This window comes from Podarcis bocagei (assembly GCF_964188305.1).
Source record: "Podarcis bocagei genome assembly, chromosome: 16".
Classification (NCBI taxonomy): domain Eukaryota; kingdom Metazoa; phylum Chordata; class Lepidosauria; order Squamata; family Lacertidae; genus Podarcis; species Podarcis bocagei.
Genome location: NC_138142.1, coordinates 31,052,800 through 31,080,399, shown reverse-complemented (window position 1 = coordinate 31,080,399; position 27,600 = coordinate 31,052,800). Strand labels below are relative to the sequence as shown.

At 47.7% G+C, this 27,600-nt stretch overlaps 1 protein-coding gene across 1 annotated transcript; it reads left to right on the top strand.

Moving 5' to 3' along the window:
* Positions 1-798: 798 nt before the first annotated feature.
* On the top strand, positions 799-26,514 carry LOC308575468 (uncharacterized protein). The gene is made up of 9 exons (XM_081174182.1): positions 799-1,225; positions 3,048-3,150; positions 5,394-5,662; positions 15,826-15,939; positions 19,761-19,866; positions 21,694-21,962; positions 22,574-22,676; positions 24,002-24,270; positions 26,223-26,514. Exons 1-9 carry the CDS (start codon positions 1,214-1,216, stop codon positions 26,319-26,321), a joined length of 1,344 nt encoding a protein of 447 aa, XP_081030308.1. The 5' UTR covers positions 799-1,213; the 3' UTR covers positions 26,322-26,514.
* The last annotated feature ends 1,086 nt before the right edge of the window (positions 26,515-27,600 follow it).

The following is a 27,600-nucleotide window of genomic DNA, read 5'->3' as shown; positions in this document are numbered from 1 at the left end:
TAAGAGCTGTTTGACAGTGGAATTTGCTGCCAAGGAGTGTGGTGGAGTCTCCTACTTTGGAGGTCTTTAAGCAGAGGCTTGACAACCATATGTCAGGAGTGCTCTGATGGTGTTTCCTGCTTGGCAGGGGGTTGGACTCGATGGCCCTTGTGGTCTCTTCCAACTCTATGATTCTATGATTCTATGATTCTAAGTTGTGTGTGTGTGTGTGTTTGTGTGTGTAAATCCACCCTCGCACCCCTCCGTTATTAAAACATTTAAAATAAATGTACCTAAATCATGTGTCTACAGATACGCTTGATGAAACAAACAAGTTTTCAGCAGGCATCTAAAACAGTATAGTCAAGGTGCCTGCCTTTTGTGGGAGTTGGAGAGGGGGTCTTCAAGGCCTTATTTATGCCAGCATTCACAGATGTAGGCTATGTACACATCACCATTTATTCTAACTCCCATGAGCTGCCCACAACTGGTGTTTAGCCCAGCGCACGTTACACTGGCCAGTATTCATGTGTGTTTGTGTGTGTGTGTGTGCTTTAAATGTATAGTGTGCATGTAGCCAGTATTTCAAAAGTATTTTCTCCGAAAAATATGTTACTTTGTGACTATGCCAAGGTCTGCATCCTTTTAAAAATTACTGATCGTTTGATTTTTAAACAGCAGCACAACTTGTGATACATCGATGTACACGCACACACCAAATCCCAGGAACTGCAGAGACCTGCAATTCCCAGCACCCTTAAAACTGCAGTTCCCACAATTCTTTTTGGCGGGTGAGAGGGAGGGACGGCCTTTTCAACGTATGGCATGTAGGCAGCCAGAGATGGCTGCAAACAATGCCCTATTTACAAGCCTCTCTGTGTATGTTTTTGTAACTTTCCTCTACATGAGAAATCCAGGGGAAAGTTTTGCCCTTTCGGTGGCAGGGCCCACGTTCTGGCTAAACACAAATATTGCACCTTTTGAAAAAAGAAAAAATTAATGAGAGGCTTCCTCCAGTTTCCTCGGCTTTGGCTTTTGGCAAGTCAGCCGGTCCCTCTGGGATTCCTGCCTCTGCCCATTTCAACACCCTCAGCCCAGGCCCCTTCCAGCGCAAAGGCGATTTAGAGCCTTCACCCCGCCCTGCCTGCAGCTGTCCACAATCGCTAAACTAAGCCACTGTCTGCTGGCGAGGGTGGAGTATCCGTCCGGGCCGGCCTGCCTGCAGCTCCTCAAGATGTCTGGCTATGTAAGTACCAACTGCAGTTGACAGAGAAGCCGAACTGCCTCTGCTGTTGCTCTGACCATTTCTGTTGGTGCGCATTGTGGTGTGTCACAGAGCACGGCCGCTTCTAAAGCGTCTCTCTGTCATCTCTCGACCGAGTTAAATATAGCCTTCTGTGGGTGCCCTCAGGGATTATGCTGCTCAAGGTTGGATTTCGACTCCTAGAAAAGCGTCCAGACAGGCCTCTGGACATTCAAAGTGACTGCTGTTTTTGCTGTTAAATGATAAGTTTCTAGTTCATCGGACTCTGGCAAAACACACACACACAAAGGCGCTGCTGTGTCTTAAATGACAGGGCTTTTCAATTTGACGCATGGAATCAAACTGGGGGGGGGGTTTGGATTATTGCGTCATGTTGTGAAATGGTTTAGTATGTGAGTGTTATTGTAATGATGCATTGTTCTGAATTTTAGTGGTTTTGTCCTGAGCTGAGTTAGCATTTGTCCTGAGTTAGCATTTTAAGCCTGCCTGCACCTAGCTGCTATCTCTGGTATTCTTCAAGATATATACTGAGAGAGAAAAAGTTATTTTTACATTTTGCAAAACTGTTTGTGTGTGATTGTTATTTTAAGGGGGAGAAAAGGAGGTAATACCAGGAAAATCCAGTCTGCCTTAAAGCAACCTGGGTTACTAAAACAAAAAGGCTACAAGTAGCCTATCTGTATGGGAAGTTTTTAATGTTTTATGGCGTTTTTATATTTTTCTGGAAGCTGCCCAGAGTGGCTGGGGCAAAAAAGTCAGATGGGTGGCATATAAATAATAAAATTATTATTGTTATTATTATTATTATTATTATTATTATTATTATTATTATTATTATTATTATTATTATTATTATGATTCTTAATGATAATAATAATAATAATAATAATAATAATAATAATAATAATAATAATAACAACAACAACATATTACTTATACCCTGCCCATTTGGCTGGGTTCCCCCAGCCACTCTGGGCGGCTCCCAACAGATTAAAAACAGAATAAAACATCAAACATTAAAAACTCCCCTAAACAGGGCTGCAAAGGGATGGCACTTGGTTGAACACACTATCGTGAGGGAGGAAGGATAATATCTAATAAATATATCCTCTCCTAGCATCTAAGCTAATCCCAGCACAAAGCTTTCTTCAACGTTTGCCCTCCTGCCACAGTCCTTTTTTATTTACAAAGTAATAATCATAAATAAATAAGAATAAAAATGTGCACCCCACTACCGAGACCATTCCCTTGTAACTATCCAACCTCCCCAAATTTCAACATCTCTTGCAATGGTTTGACCCCTTTCCGTTTTAACAGTACAAATGCTACAAACACCTTCCATATCTCCTCAAAATCATTTCTCCTGCATATTCCCTGCCTTACCTTAATGGCACATGTTAATTTATCATTAAAGCTATATCCCTCACTTCTTTATACCATTCTTCCAGTTTATATTCTGCTTGCCCTTTCCACTTCCTGGCTATAATAATTTGTGCAGCTGTCAATAAATTTGTGAGCAAGCCCTTCAAAGCCTGCGAACCTTCCACCCACCCCACCGTAAATTGATAATAATGCTACCTCTGGACTTTCGGTCAGCTTTAACTCAGTGATTTCTGTTATCTCCTTAGACACCCTTTACCCAAAAAATTGTACATATTTACACCACGTGTGAACATAATTCCTGGTTTGCTGGCATCCTCAGTTTCCTGCCACAGTCCTGCCTGCATTGTCACCTTGCTGATTTACACTCCTTTATCAGATCAGCTCCCTCCTGGCACTCGCTTCTCTGATTCTCTCTCGACAGATAGAGCCGAAACCTGGAGACCTGATAGAGATTTCCCGTGTGGGCTACCAGCACTGGGCCATCTACGTGGGTTCCGGTTACGTGATCCACCTGGCTCCCTCAGGTAAGGTCCTCAGGCTTGTATCAGGTGCACGGCCAAGTCAGGCAGGGTTTACGGTTGCCAGCAATGCCAACTGGTCCTGTGCCTCTATGCTGGGCATTGCCAAGATGGAAATTATTGGCCACCTTTTCACGACGCAGAAAGCTGCGGGGCTTTTCCTAGAGTATTGGATTAGGGCCCTGGGTCTGGAGAAGGATGTTTCTAGAGAGATGTGCATCATGGCAGTTTCCCCTGGATCACACCTTGCCACGCAATCGGGCCCAGACTCGCACACACACACACCCTCTCCCCTCCGTCCAGGGAAACAGGGGGCATGAACAGAGCCGTAGCTAGGTGATCTTGCGCCCCTGGCAGAACCATCCAGATTGTTCCCCCTACCCACGAACAAATTAGCTCTTCTTTCCGCCTCTCCTCCAACACCCCCTCCACCCATTCAATTCATCCTCTATTTAAAACCATTTATTATGAGGCAATAATTGATACAGTGGTATCTCTGGTTGCGAACGGGATCTGTTCTGGAGGCCCGTTCGCAACATGAAAAGAGCGCAACCTGCAGCAGTGCGTCTGCGCACGTGCGGGTTGTGATTCGCTGCTTCTGCCCATGCGCGTGACGTCGTTTTGCGTGTCTGTGCATGCGCGAGCAGCAAAACCAGGAAGTAACCCTCTCCGGTACTTCTGGGTCGCCGCGGGACATAAGCTGAAAGAACGTAACATGAAGCGGACGTAACATGAGGTATGACTGTATTTATATTTATAGACGTATTTTTTAGCTGATTTTGCACCCCACCCCATCGCCTGCGCCCCTGGCAGAGGCCCACCTCGCCACCCCCTAGCTATGGCTCTGGGCATGAACAGAGTTCAAGGACCCATTTAAGCCCAGAGAAAACACCCAAGGAGCGGGTGAAGCAAGAAGAGTTTGGATTTGATATCCCGCTTTATCACTACCCTAAAGCAGCTAACAATCTCCTTTCCCTTCCTTCCCCACAACAAACACTTTGTGAGGTGAGTGAGGCTGAGAGACTTCATAGAAGTGTGACTAGCCCAAGGTCACCCAGCAGCTGCATGTGGAGGAGCGGGGAATCGAACCCGGTTCACCAGATTACGAGTCCATCGCTCTTAACCACTACACCACACTGGCCAGTGAGGGATGTGGCCCAGAGAGGGTAAAATTTACATTTGTTGCTCCACCTTTTTTTTTTGCTGCACCCTGGTTTTGCCTCTGGCTCCACCCACCTCTGCCATGTGGCCCCTGGAAAGTTGCCTAGAAGGGAATGTGGCCCTTGGGGTGAAAAAATATCTCCACTCTAGTCCTACCTTAAAAGGGCTGCATCCTCCAGACTTTCTTGTTTGGGATGATGAGGGTGAAGGGGGACGGCTATTGGTCTTTTTATTTTTATTTTTTTGCTGAGAAACCAGACCTATAGGATTGCATTTGGCACAGCTAGTCTTCTAGTTCTGGTTTTGTGTATTAAAAAGCACATCCTGTATAACTACATGGGTGATTTTGAATAATGAAGGTGGGCGAACAAAGTCAGGTAGTGCAAGGACTGTCAATTCTGAAGAAGAGTGGACTTGAATGGGCAGGATCCTTTCTTTAAATGATTCCTATTGTAAAAGATATTGGATATCACATGCATTATATTATTACAGGCTGGTGAAACTCTAATCCGGGAGGAGCAGGGCAAATGTGGCCCTCCAGTCCTCTTTACCTGGCCCTTAGCACCCTTCACCAGCCTTGCTCCACACCCTCCTGTCTGGAATGTATCCTTGAACTCTGATCATGCCTCGTGCTTGTCTGAATGGAGGCTAGTAAAAGGTAAAGGTACCCCTGCCCGTACGGGCCAGTCGTGTCCGACTCTAGGGTTGTGCACCCATCTCACTTAAGAGGCCGGGGCCAGCGCTGTCCGAAGACACTTCCGGGTCACGTGGCCAGCGTGACGAAGCTGCTCTGGCGAGCCAGCACCAGTGCAGCACACGGAAACGCAGTTTACCTTCCCGCTATAAAGCGGTACCTATTTATCTACTTGCACTTAGGGGTGCTTTCGAACTGCTAGGTGGGCAGGAGCTGGGACCGAAAGACGGGAGCTCACCCTGCCGCGGGGATTCGAACCGCCGACCATGCGATCGGCAAGCCCTAGGCGCTGAGGTTTTACCCACAGTGCCACCCGCGTCCCTAGAGAGGAGGCTAGAGAGGAGTACAAAAACAGGCCTACTGCATTACTGATGTTCCCTTTGTGTCTTCCAAGATGACTTATACCAGGCCAGCACCTCCAGCCTGATGTCTGCCCTGTCCGAAAAAGCCGTGGTGAAGAAGGAACTCCTGTGGAGCATCGTCGGGGACGACGTCTGCCGCATCAACAACAAATACGATCAGAAATACGAGCCGCTCCCGGCAAACAAAATCGTTCAGGAGGCGGAGGCGCTCCTGGGCAAAGAAATCCGCTACAGCTTGGCCAGCGAGAACTGCGAACATTTTGTCACCAGGCTGCGCTACGGCACGGCTAGGAGCGACCAGGTGCGTATCGATGGGCCACAGCCGTGTCTGCAGTGTGCCAGAGAAGCACAAGTCTCACTGCTTCGAAAGGGAAGAGCAATTTTGTGGCCTTCAGGAAAAAAACGCTAATCTTATCAGCCCCTTTCTCCCAATGTATTGGTGTAAAAACTCTTCCTGGAGCAGCTGTAGTGAGAATGATGTTGCATGTTCCCCAATTGCCGAACAGCTTAAGGACTCCAGAGTTTCCTGTGCATGTGCAGAGTTCAGTTCTCTTGGAATGAAGGTCACTGCAGACTGTGGTGCATTTAGGATACTGTATAGGATTTTATTTACATACACACACACATATATAACAGTGTTATTTTTCTAGAAAAAGAGGTGCCGGAACTCACTGTGAACGCCTCCCTTGTTCTCTTAGAATGGCAATGGCGCCCACTTGAGAGGTGCTGGAACTGAGTTCCAGTGCATTCCCTCTGAAAACAAAGCCACATACACACAGCAAAATCTAGAGGAGGTGTGGGGAAACTCTGAACCATCTAGATCTTGCTGAACTGTATCTTAGCACGCTCATCAACCCAAGCAGACCCTCCAAGTGTCCCTATTTTCCAGTGACAGTCCTGGATTTACAGAAGCCGTCCCAGTTTCTGATTTGATCCTGGAATGTCCCTCTTTTCCTTAGGACGTCCTTGTTTGCATCGGAGGGTGTGGAGTTATGCAACCCCCGAGCCAAGGAGATAAGTAACTATTCAACCTTTAGCAGACATCTGAAGGCAGCCCTGTATAGGGAAGTTTTTTAATGTTTCATTTTTATTATGTTTTTATACTGTATATGATGGAAGCTGTCCAGAGTGGCTGGGGGAACCCAGTCAGATGGACGCAGTATAAATAAATTATTATTATTATTGACGACATCCCTATTTTCACTGGAGAAATGTTGGCAGGTAGCCCAGCAACATCTTAGAGGCCTATACAGCTTAACAGTTTCCCCTTCTGTGTTGTTTGCAGGTGAGAGACACCTTGGTTGCTGGCACAGTAGGGCTCTTCGGCGTAGGCCTCGTGGCCATTGCGGCGACAGTGGTCAGCAGCTTATTCCTGCCCAGAAGGCACAGAGAGGAATAAATGGCTGCGCACTCCTCCACCGATCCCCGTGGCGGGGAATGCTCTCCTGTTAGAAGCTTAGCCTCTTTCCTAGTCTGTTTCATATTCTGAAATCAGTGCAGTTCAGGAGACGATGCTTTCGTTTTTAAACGCAAGATTCTGCTCAGTGAAGGTTAAACATGTTGACTTTGTGCTTTTATACTGGGGATGTTTTCAAGGTTGTCTTATAGAAACCTCACAGTTTCAGTGCCAAGGGTTTTTCTGGGGTGGAGTGAGAGGTTGGGGGTGTCCTGGGGCCACATGCCAGTGTCTTCCTCACTGCTGTCACCCACTCTTGCTGTGGGCCCAATCTGCATGGATGCCCAGAGGAAGAGCACATGTCATGTGGGGAGTGTGGGAAGTGTTCCCTGAAGGAGTAGAGATGCTTAACTCTGTATGTAATATTATCCCAGAAATCAAGTTTGAACACTGACAAGGACCTGAACCATAGGGTTGTAGCCAATGGTAGCCCTACTCAGAGCTGGCCCATTTAAGTTAATAGGCATGCCTAAGGAAGCTTAAGGGATGCTAGTGGCGCTGTGGTCTAAACCACCGAGCCTCTTTGGCTTGCTGATCAGAAGGTCAGCGGTTTGAATCCCTGCGACGGGGTGAGCTTCTGTTGCTCGGCCTGTAAAGCGAGATGAGCGCTGCAACCCCAGAGTCTTCTGCAACTGGACTTAACTGTCAGGGGTCCTTTACCTTTTTTTAAAGCAAGGTTAATCAATTTTAATGGGTTTACTCTGAGTAGAACTTAGCTGCATACAAGCCACAGAAACCAGTTCATGCATTCTATTCCTCAAAGGAGGCTGGTATGCCACATTTGCACTCCTTGTTTCCTCACCACCTGAAGTGTGCTTGGTGGGCATGACTGACACGGCCTTCTCAGTGGTGGCACCTGAGCTGTGGGAATCCCCTGCTGCAGGAGATTTAGCTAGCTCTCCTTTTTATGTCTTTTTGGACACCAGATAAAACTTTTTTCTTTTAAAGGATACCCCTTTTCTAGATAGCCACATTGAGAGACAAGCTCGCGACAGCCTGTTTTATGACCGCTGCTTGCTGTTTCTCTCCTTTTAGAATTTTGTCTTAGGTACCTTTTGCCTGCTGACTTTTGTAAAAAATAAATAAATGTCTTGTGGCTTCTGTTTTTAGAATAGAAAGGTGGAATTTATTTTTTTAAAGTCTTAATAAAAATGTAAATAATTATTAAAAAAAGTCTCCCTCTCTGGTCTTTAAGCAATTGTAAATGTGGAATAGAATTCCTCCTTTGCCTCCTTAATGTGTCCAGAGGAATGGAGGGCTAACTTATTTCTCTGTAACACCTCAATTAGGAGAGGCGATGCAGTCCCTAGACACAGTGGTTAGTTGTCAATTCTGTGTCCAGGGCATCTATCTACCGTCTCCATCTGGTATGCTGTCTCAGACCTTGCCTGCCTGCGCACTGTCTTGCCAAAGTGATACATCCTCTGGTTATCTCCTGCTTGGACTACTGCAATGTACTCTACGTGGGGCTACCTTTGAAGATGACTTGGAAACTACAACTAATCCAGAATGTGGCAGCTAGACTGGTGACTGGGAGCAGATAAATAACAGCAGTTAAATTTGAAAACAATATAATGTAGACACCTGTGGCAGAGACCTGTTTATCCAGCTAGGATAGCTTGTTGATGCAACATATTGTTTCCAGTTACAGGTAGGTAGCCGTGTTGGTCTGCCACAGTCGAAACAAAAAAAGAAAAATCCCAGTAGCACCTTGGAGACCAACTAAGTTTGCTATTGGTATGAACTTTCGTGTGCATACACACTTCAGATATTTGAAGTAGTGTGCATGCACATGAAAGCTCATACCAATAACAAACTTTGCTGTTCTCTAAGGTGCTACTGGAAGGAATTTTTTTATATTGTTTCCAGAAAGTGCAGGGGTGCCAACTTGAATAAAATATTTGGGGAGCGGGCCCAGGTAAGGGACCTCAGCCTTTTGGAGTTTGCTCCTATGGCTGTTGTATCTCAACAGGAACACTGTTCCACAGAACAGGGGCAGCCACACTGAAAGCCCTGCTCTGTGAAGTGGGCTTGTGATATCTTTGGAACTTGCAGGGGAAATTCTTCAGGAACCTATGGCCCTCCAGAAGTTGCTGAACCCCCACTCCCAGCAGCCCCATGGCTGGGATGGGAACTGTAGTTCAGCGACACCCAGAGGGCCAAAGGTCCCTTAGTCCCAATGTAAGGGCTAAGGCAGTCTCTCGAGTGACTTTGTCCCCATGGATGAAGGAACTGAGAAAAAGTGAGTAAACACTTTCCTGAGTTGGTGGGGCAAATGGTATCATACTCCCCCACTTCACATATCCCCCCCTCCCAACAGTATTTAATGGTTACTTGGTAACAGATGAGGTAGTGCTTTCCCTGTGATGTCACTCCAAGCATCAGGTAGAAAATGGGTGGTTAAATTCATTTGCCACAGGGAAAAATTGACAGCCCACTGCAGGTACACAAGGGTTTGTACGTGGTTGGAAGGGGGGTTTCTGCCTCTAGGTTTCTCTACTTTATCTGCGGTGGTTGCTGGGGTGTATTGAATTTGTACCTACCTCAAGCCCAACACTCGCAGAAGGAGGCCCTGACGTGTAAGTAAGAAAAGAGATCTTCCATCAGGGAAGTTAAGGGTATAGGCTTGGTCCGCAGACACTGAGCTCGGAATTCCGGAGTTCAGGAATGAGGCAAGATGTTCAGGACTGAGGGAAGAAGTCCCAGTGGTTTCTGTGCCCGCGGCCTCATTTCTAAGACGAGGTGCGATGGGCTCACCTGCTTTGCGGGACTATGGAGATCCCAAATGAGTGTTCTCCTCCTCTTGAGTTGTCTCCCCATCGCAGCCTCCTCCAGCCTCTGCAGAGACTTTCTGTTCTGCTTTGAGGTGGTGGGGAGGAGCCAGGACCCCTGATCCCACTTCAAAGGTGGCTGGTTGAGGCACACCAGGGAGACCCCACCTCCCATCAATTAGCTCCTTCTCCTGGTTTCCTCCTGCTCTGGGCACTGCCAACACAAAGGCTTATGATGCTATCAGGAGAGCAGAGTCTCTCTCTCGGTTTCATTTAGCTGTCAGAATATTGGTTTCCTTGCTTTGGGATCTGATGATCTGCCCATGCTAAGCCAAGCTGCCAACCTGCTACAGTATTATCTATAGAGCAGCCTTTGCCAGCCTGGTGCCCTCCAGGTGGATAGCTCACTTGGTTAGAGCATGGTGCTGAAGACAACAAGGTTGCAGGTTCGATCCCCTTATGGGACAGCTGCATATTTCTGGACTAGATGATCCCTTCCAACTCTACAATTCTAGGATTCTATGTTTCTGTTTTGGACTACAATTCCCATTAGCCTCACCAGCAGAGGGCAAATGGGGTTGCAGTCAAAAAAACATCTGGTTGGCGAGGACTGATATAGTCATCTATATACAGGACATTTGTTGACGTAGACAGGCCCCTGCTCCCAAGGGGTTTACAATCTAAATTTTAGCTGAAGTTAAATAACAGAAGTGGCAGGGATGGGGAGGGAGGCAAAGACAGGCAGAGGGGGGCAGGCGATTAATGCATATTAATTTTGGTTGATTAATCATCTGTCTTTTAAAGTGATTAAATGGAAATGAATTTGCAAATGAGAAAACACACCTTGGGGTGCTGGAGAAATCTTGTTGAATAAACAAGCCGTATCACTCATTGTCAGAAGGAAAGGCCACCAGTATTTATTCGTTATATGTCCTATTATAGCAACAGGCTGGACCCAAAATAGCTTTTCTGAAACAGACACGGCTGCCCTTGACTTTCAGCTGCACGGATTAAAATTGGTATTAGTCGTAGTTGGAATGGCATTTAGGCAGCACCGTCTGAACATTACAAGTCATCCTGACGATGGTCTTGCAAAGTAGGCCATGATTGTTACCCACTGCTCCCTCATGTTGCAGCTGAGGCTGAGAGAATAATGGCTTCACTAAGGCCTCTTAGTGATTTCATGGATGAGGTAAGAGGATGGTCTTAGTCACTGCATGCACCAACTGGTGTGTGTGTATACACAGAAACCAAAAAATATTGGTATTTTCAGCCTTTTGTCCCTGTTTGGTATGACCATGGGTCCTGTGGTGAAGGCAGAGAGCTATGTGTGTGTAGAAAGGAACTGACATCTATTTTGCTGAACTATTGTCGATTCCCACCTAGAGGTTTTGAGTTAATTAATTAATTAATAATAATAATAATATTTATTACTTATACCCCGCCCATCTGGCTGGGCTTCCCCAGCCGCTCTGGGCAGCTTCCAACACAATATTAAAAACACAATAAAACATCAAACATTAAAATTTTCCCTAAACAGGGCTGCCTTCAGATGTCTTCTAAAATTCAGATAGCTATTTTTCTCCTTGACATTTGATGGGAGGGCGTTCCATAGGATGGGCGCCGCTACCGAGAAGGCCCTCTGCCTGGTTCCCCGTAACCTCACTTCTTGCCGTGAGGGAACTGCCAGAAGGCCCTTGGAGCTGCACCTCAATGTTAAGGGAAGACTTTATGCTGGATGATGCTCCCGATTCAAGAAACCACAATAATCATAGATATTATTATTATTATTATTAAGATTTCTATACCGCCCTTCATCGAAAGATCTTAGGGTGATTCGCTAGATAAAAACACAAGATAAAAGCACAAATAAATAATTAAAACAGAAACAACAAAACAATAACTCAAGGCAGCTTACAACATGACAAGATTTACATAATTACGAAAGTCATCAATAAATAAACCACATCAAAAAAATACACAACCAAATGGAAAACAATTTCCACATAAATCAAAATCTAAAACTAAGAATACAGCATTAATATCACAGTTTAAATGCCATAGGTAAAAAATAACAGCAATTTAAAAAAAACAACAAAAAACAGAGCCCTCTCTGCCCAGCAGCAGCTCTTATATGGCCTGTCAGGCCCTGCCCTAGACCAGGTGGCGAGTGGCAGGACTGGGGCCCGCCTCTGATGTGAAGCTTTTCTCACAGTTCCCCACCTGCTGTGTTTGCCTACAATAAATTTCCCCCTTTTTTTGCAAAGGGAAAATATTTGGGGGGAACTAGTAGGGTTGCTGTCACCATCTGCACCACGAAATTAAAAGACGCCTGCTTCTTGGGAGAAAAGCAATGACAAACCTAGACAGCATCTTAAAAAGCAGAGACATCACCTTGCCAACAAAGGTCCGTATAGTTAAAGCTATGGTTTTCCCAGTAGTGATGTATGGAAGTGAGAGCTGGACCATAAAGAAGGCTGGTCGCCGAAGAATTGATGCTTTTGAATTATGGTGCTGGAGGAGACTCTTGAGAGTCCCATGGACTGCAAGAAGATCAAACCTACCCATTCTTAAGGAAATCAGCCCTGAGTGCTCACTGGAAGGACAGATCCTGAAGCTGAGGCTTCAATACTTTGGCCACCTCATGAGAAGAGAAGACTCCCTGGAAAAGACCCTGATGTTGGGAAAGATGGAGGGCACAAGGAGAAGGGGACGACAGAGGACAAGATGGTTGGATAGTGTTCTCGAAGCTACCAGCATGAGTTTGACTAAACTGCAGGAGGCAGTGGAAGACAGGAGTGCCTGGCGTGCTCTGGTCCAGGGGGTCACGAAGAGTCGGACACGACTAAACGACTAAACAACAACAGAGTAGGGTTGCTGGAAACCACCGGAGGGGACAGAGCGCTTTTGTGCTCAGGTCTTGCTTGTGAACTTCCCAGAGGCACCTGGGTGGGCATTGTGGAAACAGGAAGCTGGGCTGGATGGGCCTCTGGTCTGATCTAAGTCTTGTGTTTTCATTCCATGCTCATGGGATTATGGGAGCTGGAGTCCAGCTCTATCTGGAGGACCACAAGTTCCCCACACACCCTCTAATAAGACGTAGAAAGTGAGCGTGCTTGGGCAATTCTCCCTTCCCCACTCTAGGCAATGGATCTCCTAGGTGTGTTCCCAGCTGCCAAGGCCTTCTTGGAATAAATCTTGCCTGACTGATGTGTCACTATCCAGAGCAGCCTCATGCAATCTGTGGCCAGCTCACACCCAGCCGAACAACTGGATGTTGTGTCTTGATTCTCCTTTTCTTTTCAGTACGAGACAGGCAGTCACCCCTCTGAAAAATAGAGGCCATTACACAGGCCTGATGGGCTTGGTTACCCAGAATTGACCTAGGCACACTCCCAGGCTCTTGGATCAATGTTTAGAACAGGTGTTGGGAATTTTGACCCTCCAGAAATTGCTGAACTACAACTCCCATCATCCTTGGCCATGCTGCTTGGGGCTGTAGTTCAGCAACATTTGGAGGACCAGTGGTTCCCCACATCCCTTTAGAGTAGGGTTCCCCAAACTTGGATCTCCAGCTGTTGTTGGGCTACAACTCCCATCATCCCCAGCTAGCAGGATCAGTGGTCAGGGATGATGGGAACTGTAGTCCAAAAAGAGCTGAAGATCCAAGTTTAGGAAACTCTGCTTTAGAGGATGTTATACTTGTGCTCTGAACCTCCCTCTCCCTCTCCGCCTTCTCTCACCCACCTCCTTTCAGACAATCCATGGCTGTTTCTTGTTTTTATAAGTACTTGTATGCCAAGTGGGCTGGGGTAGAGGGAGAGTATAGGCAGAGTTCAGCCAGAATTAGATTCTTTCAGGAACTTGAACCAGGTCTTTCAGGACCCTGGACAGCAGAGCCCAGGGAGCAAATTACAGTGGTACCTCGCAAGACGAACGCCTCGCAAGACGGAAAACCCGCTAGACGAAAGGGTTTTCAGTTTTGGAGGCGCTTCGCAAGACGAATTTCCCTATGGGCTTGCTTCGCAAGACGACAGCCCATAGGGAAATATCCGGGACAGCGGGGAAGCGCAGCGCGTCCTCCCCACTGTCCTCGGACCTCCTCCGAAGCCGGGCGGTGGGGCGGGAACACCTTCTGAAGGCGGGCGGGGGGCGAAAGTCTTTGCTCCCCCCTGCCTGCCTGTCCCGGAGGGCTTTTGAAGGCAGGCGGGGGGAGCAAAGACTTTCGCCCCCTGCCCGCCTTCAGAAGAGGTCCAGGACCTCTTCTGAAGGCTGGCGGGGGGCAAAAGTCTTTGTCCCCCCTGCCTGCCTTCCCAGGGGCTTTTAAATCGCCCCGGACAGCAGAGAAGTCCTCCGCTGTCCCGGGGCGATTTTAAAATGCCGCCCGCCAGCATTTTAAGATCGCCCGGACAGGGGAGAAGTCCTCCGCTGTCCCGGGTTTTTTTAAAATGCTGGGGGTGGGAAGAAAAGCCCTTGTCCCCCCCCCCAGCCTTCAGAAGAGGTCTGGGGACAGACTGTCCCCGGACCTGGTCTGAAGGCGGTTTCCCTAGGAACGCATTAATTGATTTTCAATGCATTCCTATGGGAAACCGTGCATCGCAAGACGAAAAACTCGCAAGACGAAGAGACTTGCGGAACAAATTAATTTCGTCTTGCGAGGCACCACTGTATTTGATCCTACTTGAGTGGGATGTGTGGGAGAACTAACTCCTCAGATATTCATCAGTCCCAGTCAGGATGACCAATGGTCCCAGGGATCATAGAACTGTAGGGTTGAAGGGACCACTAGGGTCATGCTCTACCAACTGAGCTGTATGAGTTGCCGTCCAGCAGCCTCTACAAGGCCCAAACTTTCCCATCCCTGAACCAGAGTTCGTGTTCTCAAGCCCTTCTCTGCATGCTGGGTGGGGCCTCTCCTCCTCAGGTTCTGCCTCCTTGTTGAGGTGAGTGGAGTCTTAAAGGGGCAGCTGCCTATCCTGGAACCTGGCATTCCGTTATGCTCTCTGCTGCCTCACACTGGGCAGGCTGCCTCTGTTAGTGAGCAGGTGCTGATGCAATGCAAGGCCCTCACAGAAGAGAAGTGGGAGCCCCCTTTCCAGCCCAGGTCTTGAGGGATGCAGTCTCTGAGGGTCCAGGCTGAGCAGCAGGGCATCAGATGTAGGAGTCCCTGGTTTTGGACTACAATTCTCATCATCCCTGACCACTGGCCCTGCTAGCCAAGGATGATGGGAGTTGTAGTCCAAAACCAGCTGGAGATCCAAGAATGTGCTGGATTATGCCCATTTAGTCCAGCATCCTGTCCTCGTGGTGACCTCCCAGAGGCTTCTGGGAAACCAGAATCTGAGCACAACAGCACTCCCTGCTGCCTGTGAGTCCCAGAAACTGGCATACTGCCTTCTATCGGACGAGGCAAAGCATAAGGAGGTAAAGAATGAGGTTGAATCCTGACAAGACAGAAGTACTGTTCTTAGGGAACAGGGGGCGGGCTGATGTGGAGGACTCCCTGGTCCTGAATGGGGTAACTGTGCCCCTGAAGGAGCAGGTGCGCAGCTTGGGAGTCATTTTGGACTCACAGCTGCCCATGGAGGCACAGGTCAGTTCTGTATCCAGGGCAGCTGTCTACCAGCTCCATCTGGTACACAGGCTGAGACCCTATCTGCCTGCGGACTGTCTCGCCAGAGTGGTGCATGCTCTAGTTATCACCCGCTTGGACTACTGCAATGTGCTCTACGTGGGGCTACCTTTGAAGGTGACCCGGAAACTACAACTAATCCAGAATGCGGCAGCTAAACTGGTGAATGGGAGCAGCCGCTGAGACCACATAACACCGGTTTTGAAAGACCTACATTGGCTCCCAGTACGTTTCTGAGCACAATTCAAAGTGTTGGTGTTGACCTTTAAAGCCCTAAATGGCCTCGGCCCAGTATACTACCCCCATCGTTCTGCCTGGACGCTGAGGTCCAGCGCCGAGGGCCTTCTGGCAGTTCCCTCACTGCGAGAAGCAAAGCTACAGGGATTAATTATTATTATTATTATTATTATTATTATTATTATTATTATTATTATTACCACTGTGGCTATTAACCACCAATAGCTTTATGCCAGGGTTCAAACCTGGGACACTCTGTATGCATTTATACGACACTTCACCTTCATTGGCTGGCCCTTGATTTAGTAGATATGAGAGAAGGAGGAACACCAGTTATCTGTGCTTTACCCAAATGCTTTCCTCCCTAGCTATGCCCATTGGAAGCCGACACTGAGAATAACACACCAAGCCTAGTGAAGATGAACGACGAGGAGCAAAACCACTCAGCCTTCTTCATCAGGGTGAAGAACCCAGCTGAGCGGGTAAGTTGCCACCAGTGCACCACTTGAATCACAGAGCTGGAAGGGACACTCAGGGTCATCTAGATCAACCCCCTCCAATGCAGGAGAGTTGCTTGCAGGCAGGGGAATTTGTGGTGATAGAGCAGGGTTCCTCTCTGTCGCTCCAGATGTTGGGATGAACCGATGCAGTGGAGGCTAGTGCCCGCTGGCAACGAGGCCAACAGTAGGTGGAGCCAGAGCCAATGCTAGATGGAGCTGCACTGGCGGAGGAAGGGGGGTGCAGTGGGTGTGGCCCGCCTGGAGTGTCATCCCTGGGGTGTGTGTGACATTGCTGCCCCGCCCCCCTGGGATGCTCGCCGTGGGCAGCCTCTGTGGGGCTGATTCCTTTTCTTCCCCTCTGAATTCTACAAAGGCAACACTGAGAATTAGGAGAAGGAGGCCGGCATCTGGGGTCGCCCACTGGGCTGGTTGTAAGGAAAGAGGCATGCAGATGGAGACTAGCTGAAGGCGGGCTGGACTTGGCAGAGCAACCTAATAAACCAGGGGTCAGCAACCTTTTTCAGTCCACCGTCCCTCAGACCATGTGGTGGGCTGGACTATATTTTGAAAACAAAAACAAAAACGAATTCCTATGCCCCACAAATAACCCAGAGATGCATTTTCATAGAATCATAGAATCATAGAATCATAGAATCATAGAGTTGGAAGAGACCACAAGGGCCATCGAGTCCAACCCCCTGCCAAGCAGGAAACACCATCAGAGCACTCCTGACATATGGTTGTCAAGCCTCTGCTTAAAGACCTCCAAAGTAGGAGACTCCACCACACTCCTTGGCAGCAAATAAAAGCACACATTCTACTCATGTAAAAACACGCTGATTCCCAGACAGTCTGCGGGTCGGACTGAGAAGGTGATTGGGCTGCATCTGGCCCCCAGGCCTTAGGTTGCCTACCCCTGTAATAAACCTAGAAGGCTGTGGACAGGGGTCCACATCCCCACTAAACCAGGAAGTGCATTGGGCGAGACTGAACCAGGAGTTCATTTATCAGTGTAGCCTAGTTCACAGATTTGTTGTGAAGCTGAGGCAGGTTGGGAGGCAGGGGGAGAGATATAGCCTTGTAGGCTACCTTGAGTTGTTTGGTGAAAGGGCAGACTATTAAAAGGAAAGTGAGATGATGAAGAAGAAATGGGTAATACATGCTCATCTTCCCATTTCTCTTCTTTTCCTGCTGAGCACAAAACTGCCAGCAGAGGGAGCTTCGTCATAACTGGGGGGGGGGGGGGAGAGAACCACCACCTCTGAAATATTCGTGCTATGGTATTTGTTGACTTTTGAGAGGGCCCTCCCCCCCTTACTTTTCATTGAAGATTTTCTTGTGGAACAAAAAAGTACATACTGTATAGCGTCTCCACTTTCATTTCATAGAGTCTTTTTCACAGTTCGTTTACATGCAGTAAGAGACACTCTTGTCATAGACATTATGTGGGAAAAGAGAGGAGACAGAGTTGTGGGGAGAGATAATGTTCTTTCGTTCGTGCAAGGTTTTTGTAGGGTGTGTGTGTGTGTGTGTGTTTTGTTATATTTCAAACAGTGAAAATCCAGACATTTTGCCCAAAGGAGTTTTTTTTTGGGGGAAAATGCATTTTAAAAAATGTTTTGGAGCTTCTTTAAAGTAAAATTGCCGGAAATGGCACTGCCGACAAAGGCTGCCATACATCCGGATTTTCCCAGAACTATTGCAGGCTGGTTGGCTGGTCTGTATGGGTCAGATTAGGCATATTCAGTACTTTTTTTCTGGGGGTACACATACCCTTAAAAATTTTGTGAATCTAAGTTTGGCCTCATTGAGGGGCAGTATTTCAATATGAGTAGGAAAATGAGAGTACATAACTTTTTTTTTTAAGGAAAAAATACTTGGCGTATTAATTCATATACTGTGGTGGTGGTGGAATAGGTCAATTCTATTGTTGTGCTGTATATGTGATAAAAAGGGGACATGGGTGGCGCTGTGGGTTAAACGACAGAGCCCAGGGCTTGCCAATCAGAAGGTCGGTGGTTTGAATCCCTGCGACGGGGTGAGCTCCCATTGCTCGGTCCCTGCTCCTGCCCACCTAGCAGTTCAAAAGCACAGCAAAGTGCAAGTAGATAAATAGGAAGGTAAACTGCGTTTCCGTGCGCTGCTCTGGTTCACCAGAAGTGGCTTAGTCATGCTGGCCACATGACCCGGAAGCTGTACGCCGGCTCCCTCGGCCAATAAAGCAAGATGAGCTCCTCAACCCCAGAGTCGTCCGCGACTGGACCTAATGGTCAGGGGTCCCTTTACCTTTATATGTGATAAAGGGGAGATATCGGGGTGAAGGCACCCCCCTCTGCTTATCCCTGTGCTAGTTTAAGCTTACGTTTGCTGGTTAACTTTTCTAATAATAGGACATGGCGACAGATACAATCTGAAACACTCACCAGACTAGCATAACCATTCCTCCAAAACAAACTGAAGAAATCTCCTGTCTCTTTAAGAGCAGCACAGCAGGGAGTAGTTTTGCCAGTGGCAGCTTCTCTGCTGCAGCCATGCAGTTAGCTGTGATAAGAAGGAAGTGGTGAAATTCCCCCCTACAGCACAGCTGTTTAAAAAGGCACAGGAGGTCTGGATCCAGCAACCCAGAAAAAGGATTTGCAAGGGTTTCAATTCCAAAATGAATGGCCCTCTGGGCAGCTCATGAGCAGAATTTGGCAGGCTGGGGTGGGCACAGAGCCAGATAAGAACATGGCAATGGCCAGCTGCCTAGAGGGTTCTCAGAAATTGTGCTTGTGGACGTATCTCCTTTCTGCAGTTAGCTGGGCAGACTGCCTCAAGGGCGCCATCTAGGCTGCAGTCCCAGCCTGCCTGTGAATTTGGTCAGCTGACGTGAATGCCAATCCATTCCTGCTCGGCCCTCTAGGTGTCGCTGTTGACAACGTCGATTTAAAAACAACCAAAGGTCTTTCCAAAGATGGACACTATAAAAACTCTGCTCATCTTCAACACCCACAGAATTCCAGCCATAATCATGGAAAAGAAGGCTCACTTAGCGCAGAAAGACTTTCCATACCAGCATTCTGTAGACACAACAACCTAGCCCCCTGCTTGCACCGAAAAGTAATATTGTCTACTCATCCAAAGTTGGCACTTGTTCTACAGCTAAAGAAGCTCTCAGTCAGAGGGAAGGATTTTTTCATCACGTACCACAGTATCAAATAATATCAAATAATCCACAGTATCAAATAATAATCGTGTCCCAGATTCAACAGACTGGTCAGTACCAGAGGAAGCGGATTTGCTAAATAACTTTACTAAGCTAACAGATGAAAAACAAAGTATCATTCTTATCAAACTGAAGAATTTACACTCCAGGTTGCTACAAATAAAACAGCATGGAAAACAACATACCCTGCAAGTGTCTCAGAAAAAGTGGAACATCCTGTTTTTTATCGCAAGAGAACAGCAGCCATTTTGGTTGCCACGATCTCAGGCAATTTCACGGCACAAAATCCCCCCCAAGGCGCTTTTTCAGGGTTGCAATCTTGTGAGGTGCCCCCAAATGCATATTTTGGGGTGCTGTGTCTTTAAAAAGCACTTTTGGGGGAGGGGAAACCACAGTGTTGTAAATCTCACATGGTGCTGTGAGATCACAGCAACCAAAATGGCCGCCATGCTCTTATGATAAAAAATGGGAAGATGGCGTCTGGGAAGATGATGTCCCAGATTTTGGCTTGGAGGATATGCAAATGCACGCCACCCTCATCGTGGTATTGTGATGGTTTAGAGCAACAACTAAACTTTGTCTCCTGTTTTCCTTCTAGGATGAATTAAAACCTGGAGACCTCATTGAGATCTTCCGTTCTTCTTGTCAGCACTGGGCCCTCTATGTTGGGGATCGGAAGGTTGTCCACTTGGCAACTGAATGTGGTGAGCTCAGCAAGACTCGTGGCCACTTATCTTGGTTCTGATGAACTATCCCTAGAGTCATGGTGGGGAGACTTTGGCGCTCAAGATGTGGTTGTACTCCAGTTCCCAACCAACCCTGGCTAGCGTGGGCAACTGTTAGGGGTGGTGGGATTACAAGAGTCCAAATTTTCCCTTATCTGAAGCCTGGGGGAGTTTCTCTTCCCAAACCATTGCAACGACTCCCCCTCTTACACTTGCACTGATGCTGTGCCTTTCAAGCAGAGGATAAGCAGAGCAACAGCACCACCTACTGGCAGGAATAGAAGTACCCAAACAATGCACTTCAGCACACTGCGGTACTCCTCAGTTAGCTCCAAGGGATTTAACACCAAGCTAGGAAGATGGGGATGAGTTGTTTACGGTTCAATAAGAGATGCAAAGTTTACTGGTGTCAACATGTGGTTGACAAGTGGGTGCCCTGGCCCAGTGGTGGAGCAAGCCGATCGGGCACCTGGGGCGGGGCAAGCCAGGGCAGGATGCTCCGTGGGGCATGGCTTGGGCGTGCTGCAGGCCCAGTGGTGAGTGCTGCCTGGCATTTTGTCACCCCCCTCAGTGGAGACACCTGGGACTGCCCCCACCACACATCCCTTCCCCTTGCCCTGGCTGCCAGTCGAAGCTGGGCCATGGGTCGATTTGGCCAAAGAGAGGGTGGGGAGCGAGAGGAGAAGAGAAGGAATGGGAGAGGGAGGGAGGGCGGAAAAGAAAGAAAGAAAGAAAGAAAGAAAGAAAGAAAGAAAGAGGTGAAGTAAATACTGCAAATTCATAGAGCCCCACAGGGCAGGTGTGGGGAGATTCAGGCTCTTGTGGTGGGGGGATGCTAACTAGCATGAGGTATGCTAACTAGAGTCAAGGAAAAGATGGATCTGGGGAGCAAGACAGAGCACAGGTGGGGACAAATATGCAATCATCACAAAGGGACTTAATGGAATATTAAATCCACTTCAAAATAATCTTACAATAGCTCTTATATTAGCTCCTCTCGTTTTCAGTCAAGGCTATAAGACTTCTGATGCACCTGTTAACTTTGCATCTCCATGGCTGCTTGGGCCTTGCGAAGCCTCTCTGCATCAATCCAGTTTTAACATATACCTGCAGCCTAGTAACTGGTGTTGCTCAGGAATTCTAAGAAACCTCAAAATAAATGCAGCTTTGAAAGGTTCAGTCCTCCACCTGCATTCAAAATGGCACCCAAATTGTATCCAAACACAGATGAAAAACAAGTCTTTGATCTTAACAACCACCATGCCAAATTTGGGTGGAATCTAGACACATGTTTAAAAAACACTGAGAAATGCTTCTTTAAAAAGCTTTTCAGAAAATATTGAATTTGCCATAAGCTCACCATCGCCATCTAGTGTCACATTTGTATAATGCACTTAAAAACACACTTAAAACGTCTCATTTGCAGCTGTATAGCTGTCTCCTTAGAATCATAGAGTTGGAATAGACCACAAGGGCCATCGAGTCCAACCCCCTGCCAAGCAGGAAACACCATCAGAGCACTCCTGACATATGGTTGCCAAGCCTTGGTTAAAGCTACTGCAGTTTTGAAAGGCGCAGTTTGCCATCTTGATTAAAATGGCACCCAGTTGCTACCAAGCGTAGATAAGAAACCTGCTCCTTGATCTCAGGAACCGTAATGGCCAACTTGGTTACGGGATCTTAAGAGGTGTCTGAATGCCTAGAGAACAGATGGGGAGACAGGCAAGCTTGCCGAGAGATCGAGAGATGTGCTGTTTTCGTCCCGTTCTCACTCTGTCTCTCCCCACTCTTCCTTCTCCTCCCCAGGTGACCATCTTCCGGATGGAACTCCGAATGCCTTGGCGGTCTTGCCCGACAGAGCTTACGTGAAGAAGGATTGGCTGGAAGACGTCGTACGGAAGGACCGGTACCGGGTGAACAATAAACATGATGAGACGCAGCCGCCGCTCCCCCTGGCCAAGATACTCTGGCAGGCCGAGGAGCTGGTGGGCAAGGAGATGCCCTACACCTTCAACAGCCCCAACTGCGAGCATTTTGTTATGGAGCTACGATATGGAGCGGAAATGAATGAGCAGGTGCAGTGGGCAGGATGCCGTGTGCTTGTCAGCATACATGGGAGTTGTAGTCCAGCCACATCCATTGACTATTGGCATTGGCTACCCCTGGGGTGATAGGGACTCGGGTTAAACCACAGAGCCTAGGACTTGCCGATCAGAAGGTTGGCGGTTCGAATCCCCGCGATGGGGTGAGCTCCCGTTGCTCGGTCCCAGCTCCTGCCAACCTAGCAGTTCAAAAGCACATCAAAGTGCAAGTAGATAAATAGGTACCACTCCGGCGGGAAGGTAAACGGCGTTTCCGTGCGCTGCTCTGGTTCGCCAGAAGCGGCTTAGTCATGCTGGCCACATGACCCGGAAGCTATACGCCGGCTCCCTCGGCCAATAAAGCGAGATGAGCACCACAATCCCAGAGTTGGCCACAACTGGACCTAATGGTCAGGGGTCCCTTTACCTTTACCCCTGGGGTGAAGCACTGGGCATGGAACCAGAAACATCAGTCTTGGCCACAAAAGGAAATGCTACCCTTCTGTCTCATCTCTGGGATATGGGCAAGCAGCAACCTTTTAGCACCACCAAAAACCCCCACTTCAATCTTTCTTTAATTTTCGTTTTTCTTTTCTTACCTGTAGGATGAAATTAAACCTGGCGACCTTATTGAGATCTTCCGCTCTTGTTATCAGCACTGGGCCATCTACGTTGGGGAAGGCAAAGTTGTTCACTTAGCTCCTGAATGTAAGTTTCCATGGAAACCCATCAGCCCAGGACAAAGCCCATGAAATATCTTGCTCCTACAAAGTCTTGGAGTGGAATGAAGCCTGTTATACCTTAGGGACAGACACACCCACTCAGGCCCCTCCGCTTCCTTGGGTTGCAGAAGGCCTTAAAGGGGCAGCTCCGTGGCTTGGATCCTAGCACTCCTTCGTAAGAATTATTTCATGGCAAGAGCTCCTAGGATGGCTTATGGGCAGGGGCGAAACTAGGCTTTATTTCACTCAGGTCAAAAACCAAGTTTGGCACCCCCCCCCAATGCACATTTGCGCGCACACACACAGGCTGGGAGTTTCAATGGCACCCCTCTGGAGGCTTCACCTGGGGCAAAATACCTGGCTAGCCCCCTGCCCCCCAGCCATGGCTCTTCTTGTGGGAGAGGTCTGAGCTGTTCAGGCTTTGTAACAGAATGACAGCAAGAACCATTTATAATAAGGTTACCAGATTTTTTCCAATGAATCTGGGGACACTTTTCAACTTCAATGCATTTTGAATGGGGACTGATTTGTAAATCTGGGGACTGTCCCCAGGAAACGGGGACATCTGGTAACCTTAATTTATAACACACACACACACGCACACACTTTAGAGCATTTCCTGGTATTCTGTGTAGAACTCCAAGGATTGTACATGGCTTGTAGAAGGCGCAAGTGCCGCCTGCAACAAACACGGAAGTGCTTCTGTTCAGGGTTCCAGACAACCAGGCTCTTTCAAATACTCTATTCAATTTGAAGGGCCTTTGGTCTGATCGGAGGTTCTCAAAGAGCTGTTGCAGGAAACTTTCATGCCACCAGATGTTGCTGAACTCCCATCAACTCCCTTGGCCATGCTTGAGGGGGCCTCTGGGAGTTGTAGTTCTGCAACATCTGGAAGACCAAAGGTTTCCCATGCCTGTTGCAGCGATGAGGAACCTGTGGTCCTTCAGATATTGCTGGACTACAGTTCCTGTCATCCTTGGCTATGCTGACTTAAGGGCCTCATGGGAGCTGGAGTCCAGCAACATCTGGAGAGACTTCATGTTTCCCTGTAGGAAGGCATTGTGGGAGCCAGAAGATGAAAACAAGTTTCCTTTAAATAGAGTGTTCCACAGATGGTCTAGTAATAAATAATAGTGGAAACAGCAGCAGCAGCAGCAGCAGCAGCAACCATCTTAATGGCAGGAGGGTGATCAATGTGCTCCAAATTTTTGCTTCCCCAGATCTCCCTATTTTAATTTGTCCTTTCAGTTGTTCCTGCCCTGCTTGTAGATTCTGGAATATCCCCACCTCTTTCTTCCTTCCCTCCACCAGGCGACCGCCTTGCAAACGGTGCTGCCAGCGTACTGGCGGTCTTGTCTGACAGAGCTTACGTGAAGAAGGACTGGCTTGATGTTGTGGTGAGGAAAGACCAGTTCCGAGTGAACAACAAGCACGACCTCACGATTCCCGTGCTGCCACTTGCCAAGATCCTCCAGCGGGCAGAGGAGCTGGTTGGGAGGGAGATGCCCTACAATCTGACGAGCCACAACTGTGAACACTTTGTGATGGACCTGCGATATGGAGTTGCAATGAGTGACCAGGTAGAACAACAGAAGTGTAGAGCTGGAAGGGGTCCAGTCTAGTTCAGTCCCCCCCCCCGCATTTCAGAAATCACAGCAAATTCTGAGGACATCTGTTCCACTGCAGAACAGCTCTAACCCTCAGAAAGTGATTCCTCATGTTTCGTTGGAATCTCCTTTCTTGAAGTGAGACAGCGTTAGTTCAGCCTCAATGTTTCCCCTTTCTACAACATGGAAATAAGGCTGGAGTCTGATATTTTAATAATAATAATAATAATAATAATAATAATAATAATAATAATAATAATAATAACAATTTACTATTTATACCCTGCCCATTTGGCTGGGTTTCCCCAGCCACTCTGGGCGGCTTCCAACAGAATATTAAAATACAATAGTCTATTAAACATTAAAAGCTGCCTTCAGATGTCTTCTAAAAGTCTAATAGTTGCTGTTCTCTTTGATATCTGGTGGGAGGGCGTTCCACAGGGCAGGTGCCACTACCGAGAAGGCCCTCTGCCTGGTTCTTGGCTTCTCGCAGTGAGGGAACCGCCAGAAGGCCCTCCGTGCTGGACCTCAGTGTCTGGGCAGAACAATGGGGGTGGAAACGTTCCTTCAGGTATACTGAAGAGAAAGAGGGAGGCTTCTTTCTTTCTGCTTTACATTTCTTTTGTTATGTTGTCATGTCTGGCTCAGACAGGTTTTGCAGGTTCCTGAAGCAAGGCCAAAAACCTGCAACACCTCTTTGACCAGAAAAGAGAGCAGAATGAGCACGTTCACTATGGCAGCAGTGATGTCCTTTTTTTGGTAGCGCTTTCAACTCTCTGGAGCAAAAATCCCAATACACCTGCTGCTTCCCTCTTACCCCAAAGCCTACCCTATTAGAGCAAATGCATTGCAGTGAGTAAACTGTAAACCAGGAAGTCTCTGGTTCAAGTGTGGCCTCAAATTCACTTGAAGTGAGGCAGTATTCTTTCAGCCTCAGTGTTTTCCCCTTCTGCAAAGCAGGGGTCACAATCCCGCCCTACTTTACAAGTATGGATGGGGGGTAAAGTTGCATTTAAAGGTAAACACACTGAATCTGGGCTTTCCAAAACAATACACAAACCGAAACACAACTATCTTTCAAAATTCACAGTTCTCTGAATTTTGCAATGTTGTTCTCCAGGCAAGAAATGTGCAGGAAAAAAATGCACATTTTGGGACAGCATAAATAGTAAAAAATATAACTGGGGGGGGGGGAGCATTACATTGGGGAAAACTGCATGGCTAAAAAGTGCATATTTTGCAAAATTGCATACGAAAACGTGTATGTATATATAGGAGACATTCATACTGAAATGCCGATGAATTTGCAAACTGAGATGGAAATGTGAAGGAAAAATGAGAAACAGAGAGAAAGTGAAACAGACAGATGGACCCACCTGCTCCACAGTTCCCAGCGATCCCTGCAAAGAGGAATTGATGGTTAAACTACTCTGGGAATTGTAGTTTTGTGATGGGAGTAGGGGACTCCTAAAAACTCTCAGCACGCTCAGGATTTTTTTTGGGGTGTGTGTGTGAGCCACAACTGTTTAAAGTGGGTATAATACCTCTTTAAATGTAAGATGGGGTCAGATTCAGCCAGCCCTCCATACAAGTCTGTTTGTAACCATTTATTAGAAGAATGAATGAATGAATGAATGAATGAATTTTATTATTATGGTCACCAGTTCCGGGATTAGAAGAATGGATATGATGTGAAGACAGGGCTTCTCCACACTTCTGTTTGCCCACCCACTCCCTGCCAAGAAAACCAGGGGTTTGGCATTTGTGATGATTTAGTGGTAAAGAGCGGTTTATCCGAAAGAAAATGGTGGGGGCAAAGGTAAAGCCGCGGAAGTGTGTGTCGGGCGTGTGACATCAGCATGCAACTTCTGTGAATTTCTCTCTGACTCATAGCCCACCCACCGTTTTCTTCCATTTTCTTACAGGTCACCGAGGCCATTGCTGTGGGGACAATTGGCATGATGGGTGTGGCAGCCGCCATGATCCGATCTGCGGCGAAGAGGCGCAAGCACCGCTACGAATAGCTCGTGGGGAGGGGCCAGGGGCCTCCATGGCGGGATCATTACCAGCTCTGGGGGTGTTTTTTTGACTGCCCAGCGTCTTTTATTTGACAGATTGTTTTCAGACCACCAGACCAAAGATTAAATCAGATTTCGTGACAGAAGAAAACCATCCACCCACACCGTGCTTGGAGCCAATAAAACTCTCTTCAGGATATACGCTTGTGGCGGTATCTGTTTTGTTGACGACTCCGCTAAGCCCTACTTTGTCCGGTGTACGTTGCTAAGGCGACAAAGTGGTGATGGCACCGCCAGTCTCGAATGTGAATAGCTAAGCAACAGAAATGGTGGTACTAAGCCTCTTGTAATGGTTGCTTGGCAACAAAGAAGCAGGGGGCAAGGTTGGCCTTTTGCTGTGGTTGCCAGGCAACAGAGAGGGGGTGATGCTGCCCTGTGTGGTTGTTATTGGTCGGCACAAAGATGGCGGCAACAGAAGCCTCTCACTGTCTAGCTATGCAACAGTTGGGATGCTTTGCTAGGCCTCTTGCGATTGTTGCTAAGCAACCAAGACCACTGGGACTACTGGATTCATTATGTTGGCTAGACCTTCTCCTGGAGCTACCTCCTACCATGCTGTGGCTGTAGCTTAGTGGTAGAGCAACCTCTTTGCATGTAGGACGTCCCAGGTTCAGTCTCCAACATCTCCATGTGGAGATGGGAATGTCCACTGCCTAAAATCCTGGAGAGTCACTGCCAGCCAGTGCATGCATTACTGAGCTGGCCGAAGCACTGGTCTGACTCAGTGCACAGCAGCTCATACCCTCCAACACCTTGAAGCCCAAATCGAGGCTACTACTTCCAGGACACCATCTCGCTATTCTTTATTGTGAGAGCACGGCAGCCATTTTGGTTGCTGTGATCTTGCTTGTTTTTGCGCTGCAGTCCTCACAACAAAAGTGTTTTTTTTTTCAGGCACGACACCAAAAAATGCGCATTTTGGGGCGCTGCGCAAGGTTGTGCCCCCCCAAAAAAAACTTTTCGGGGGAAATTGCATCAGGAAATTGTGTCTGGAAATCAAGTGAGATCACAGCAACCAAAATGGCCGCCATTCTGTGGCAAAAAAGAGAGGGATGTTCTATTTTTCCCCCAGTACACTTGTGGGGTTTGGCAGCTTCCTATGTGGGTTGTGGTGGTGATGGGCAGAAGCACGACTCTGAATGAGCACAGGGCATCAGGAAGGTGCCATTTTAATTTCCCACAATGCTCCTGAGTGATGCAGGCATCAGCAGTGGGCCCTGTCAGG

Excerpts from the sequence above, each read along its gene's own strand:
- LOC308575468 (XM_081174182.1), top strand. Across the intron at positions 15,940-19,760 it reads TGAAGAACCCAGCTGAGCGG|GATGAATTAAAACCTGGAGA; the intron begins GTAAGTTGCCAC and ends TTTTCCTTCTAG. Across the intron at positions 21,963-22,573 it reads GAGCGGAAATGAATGAGCAG|GATGAAATTAAACCTGGCGA; the intron begins GTGCAGTGGGCA and ends TCTTACCTGTAG.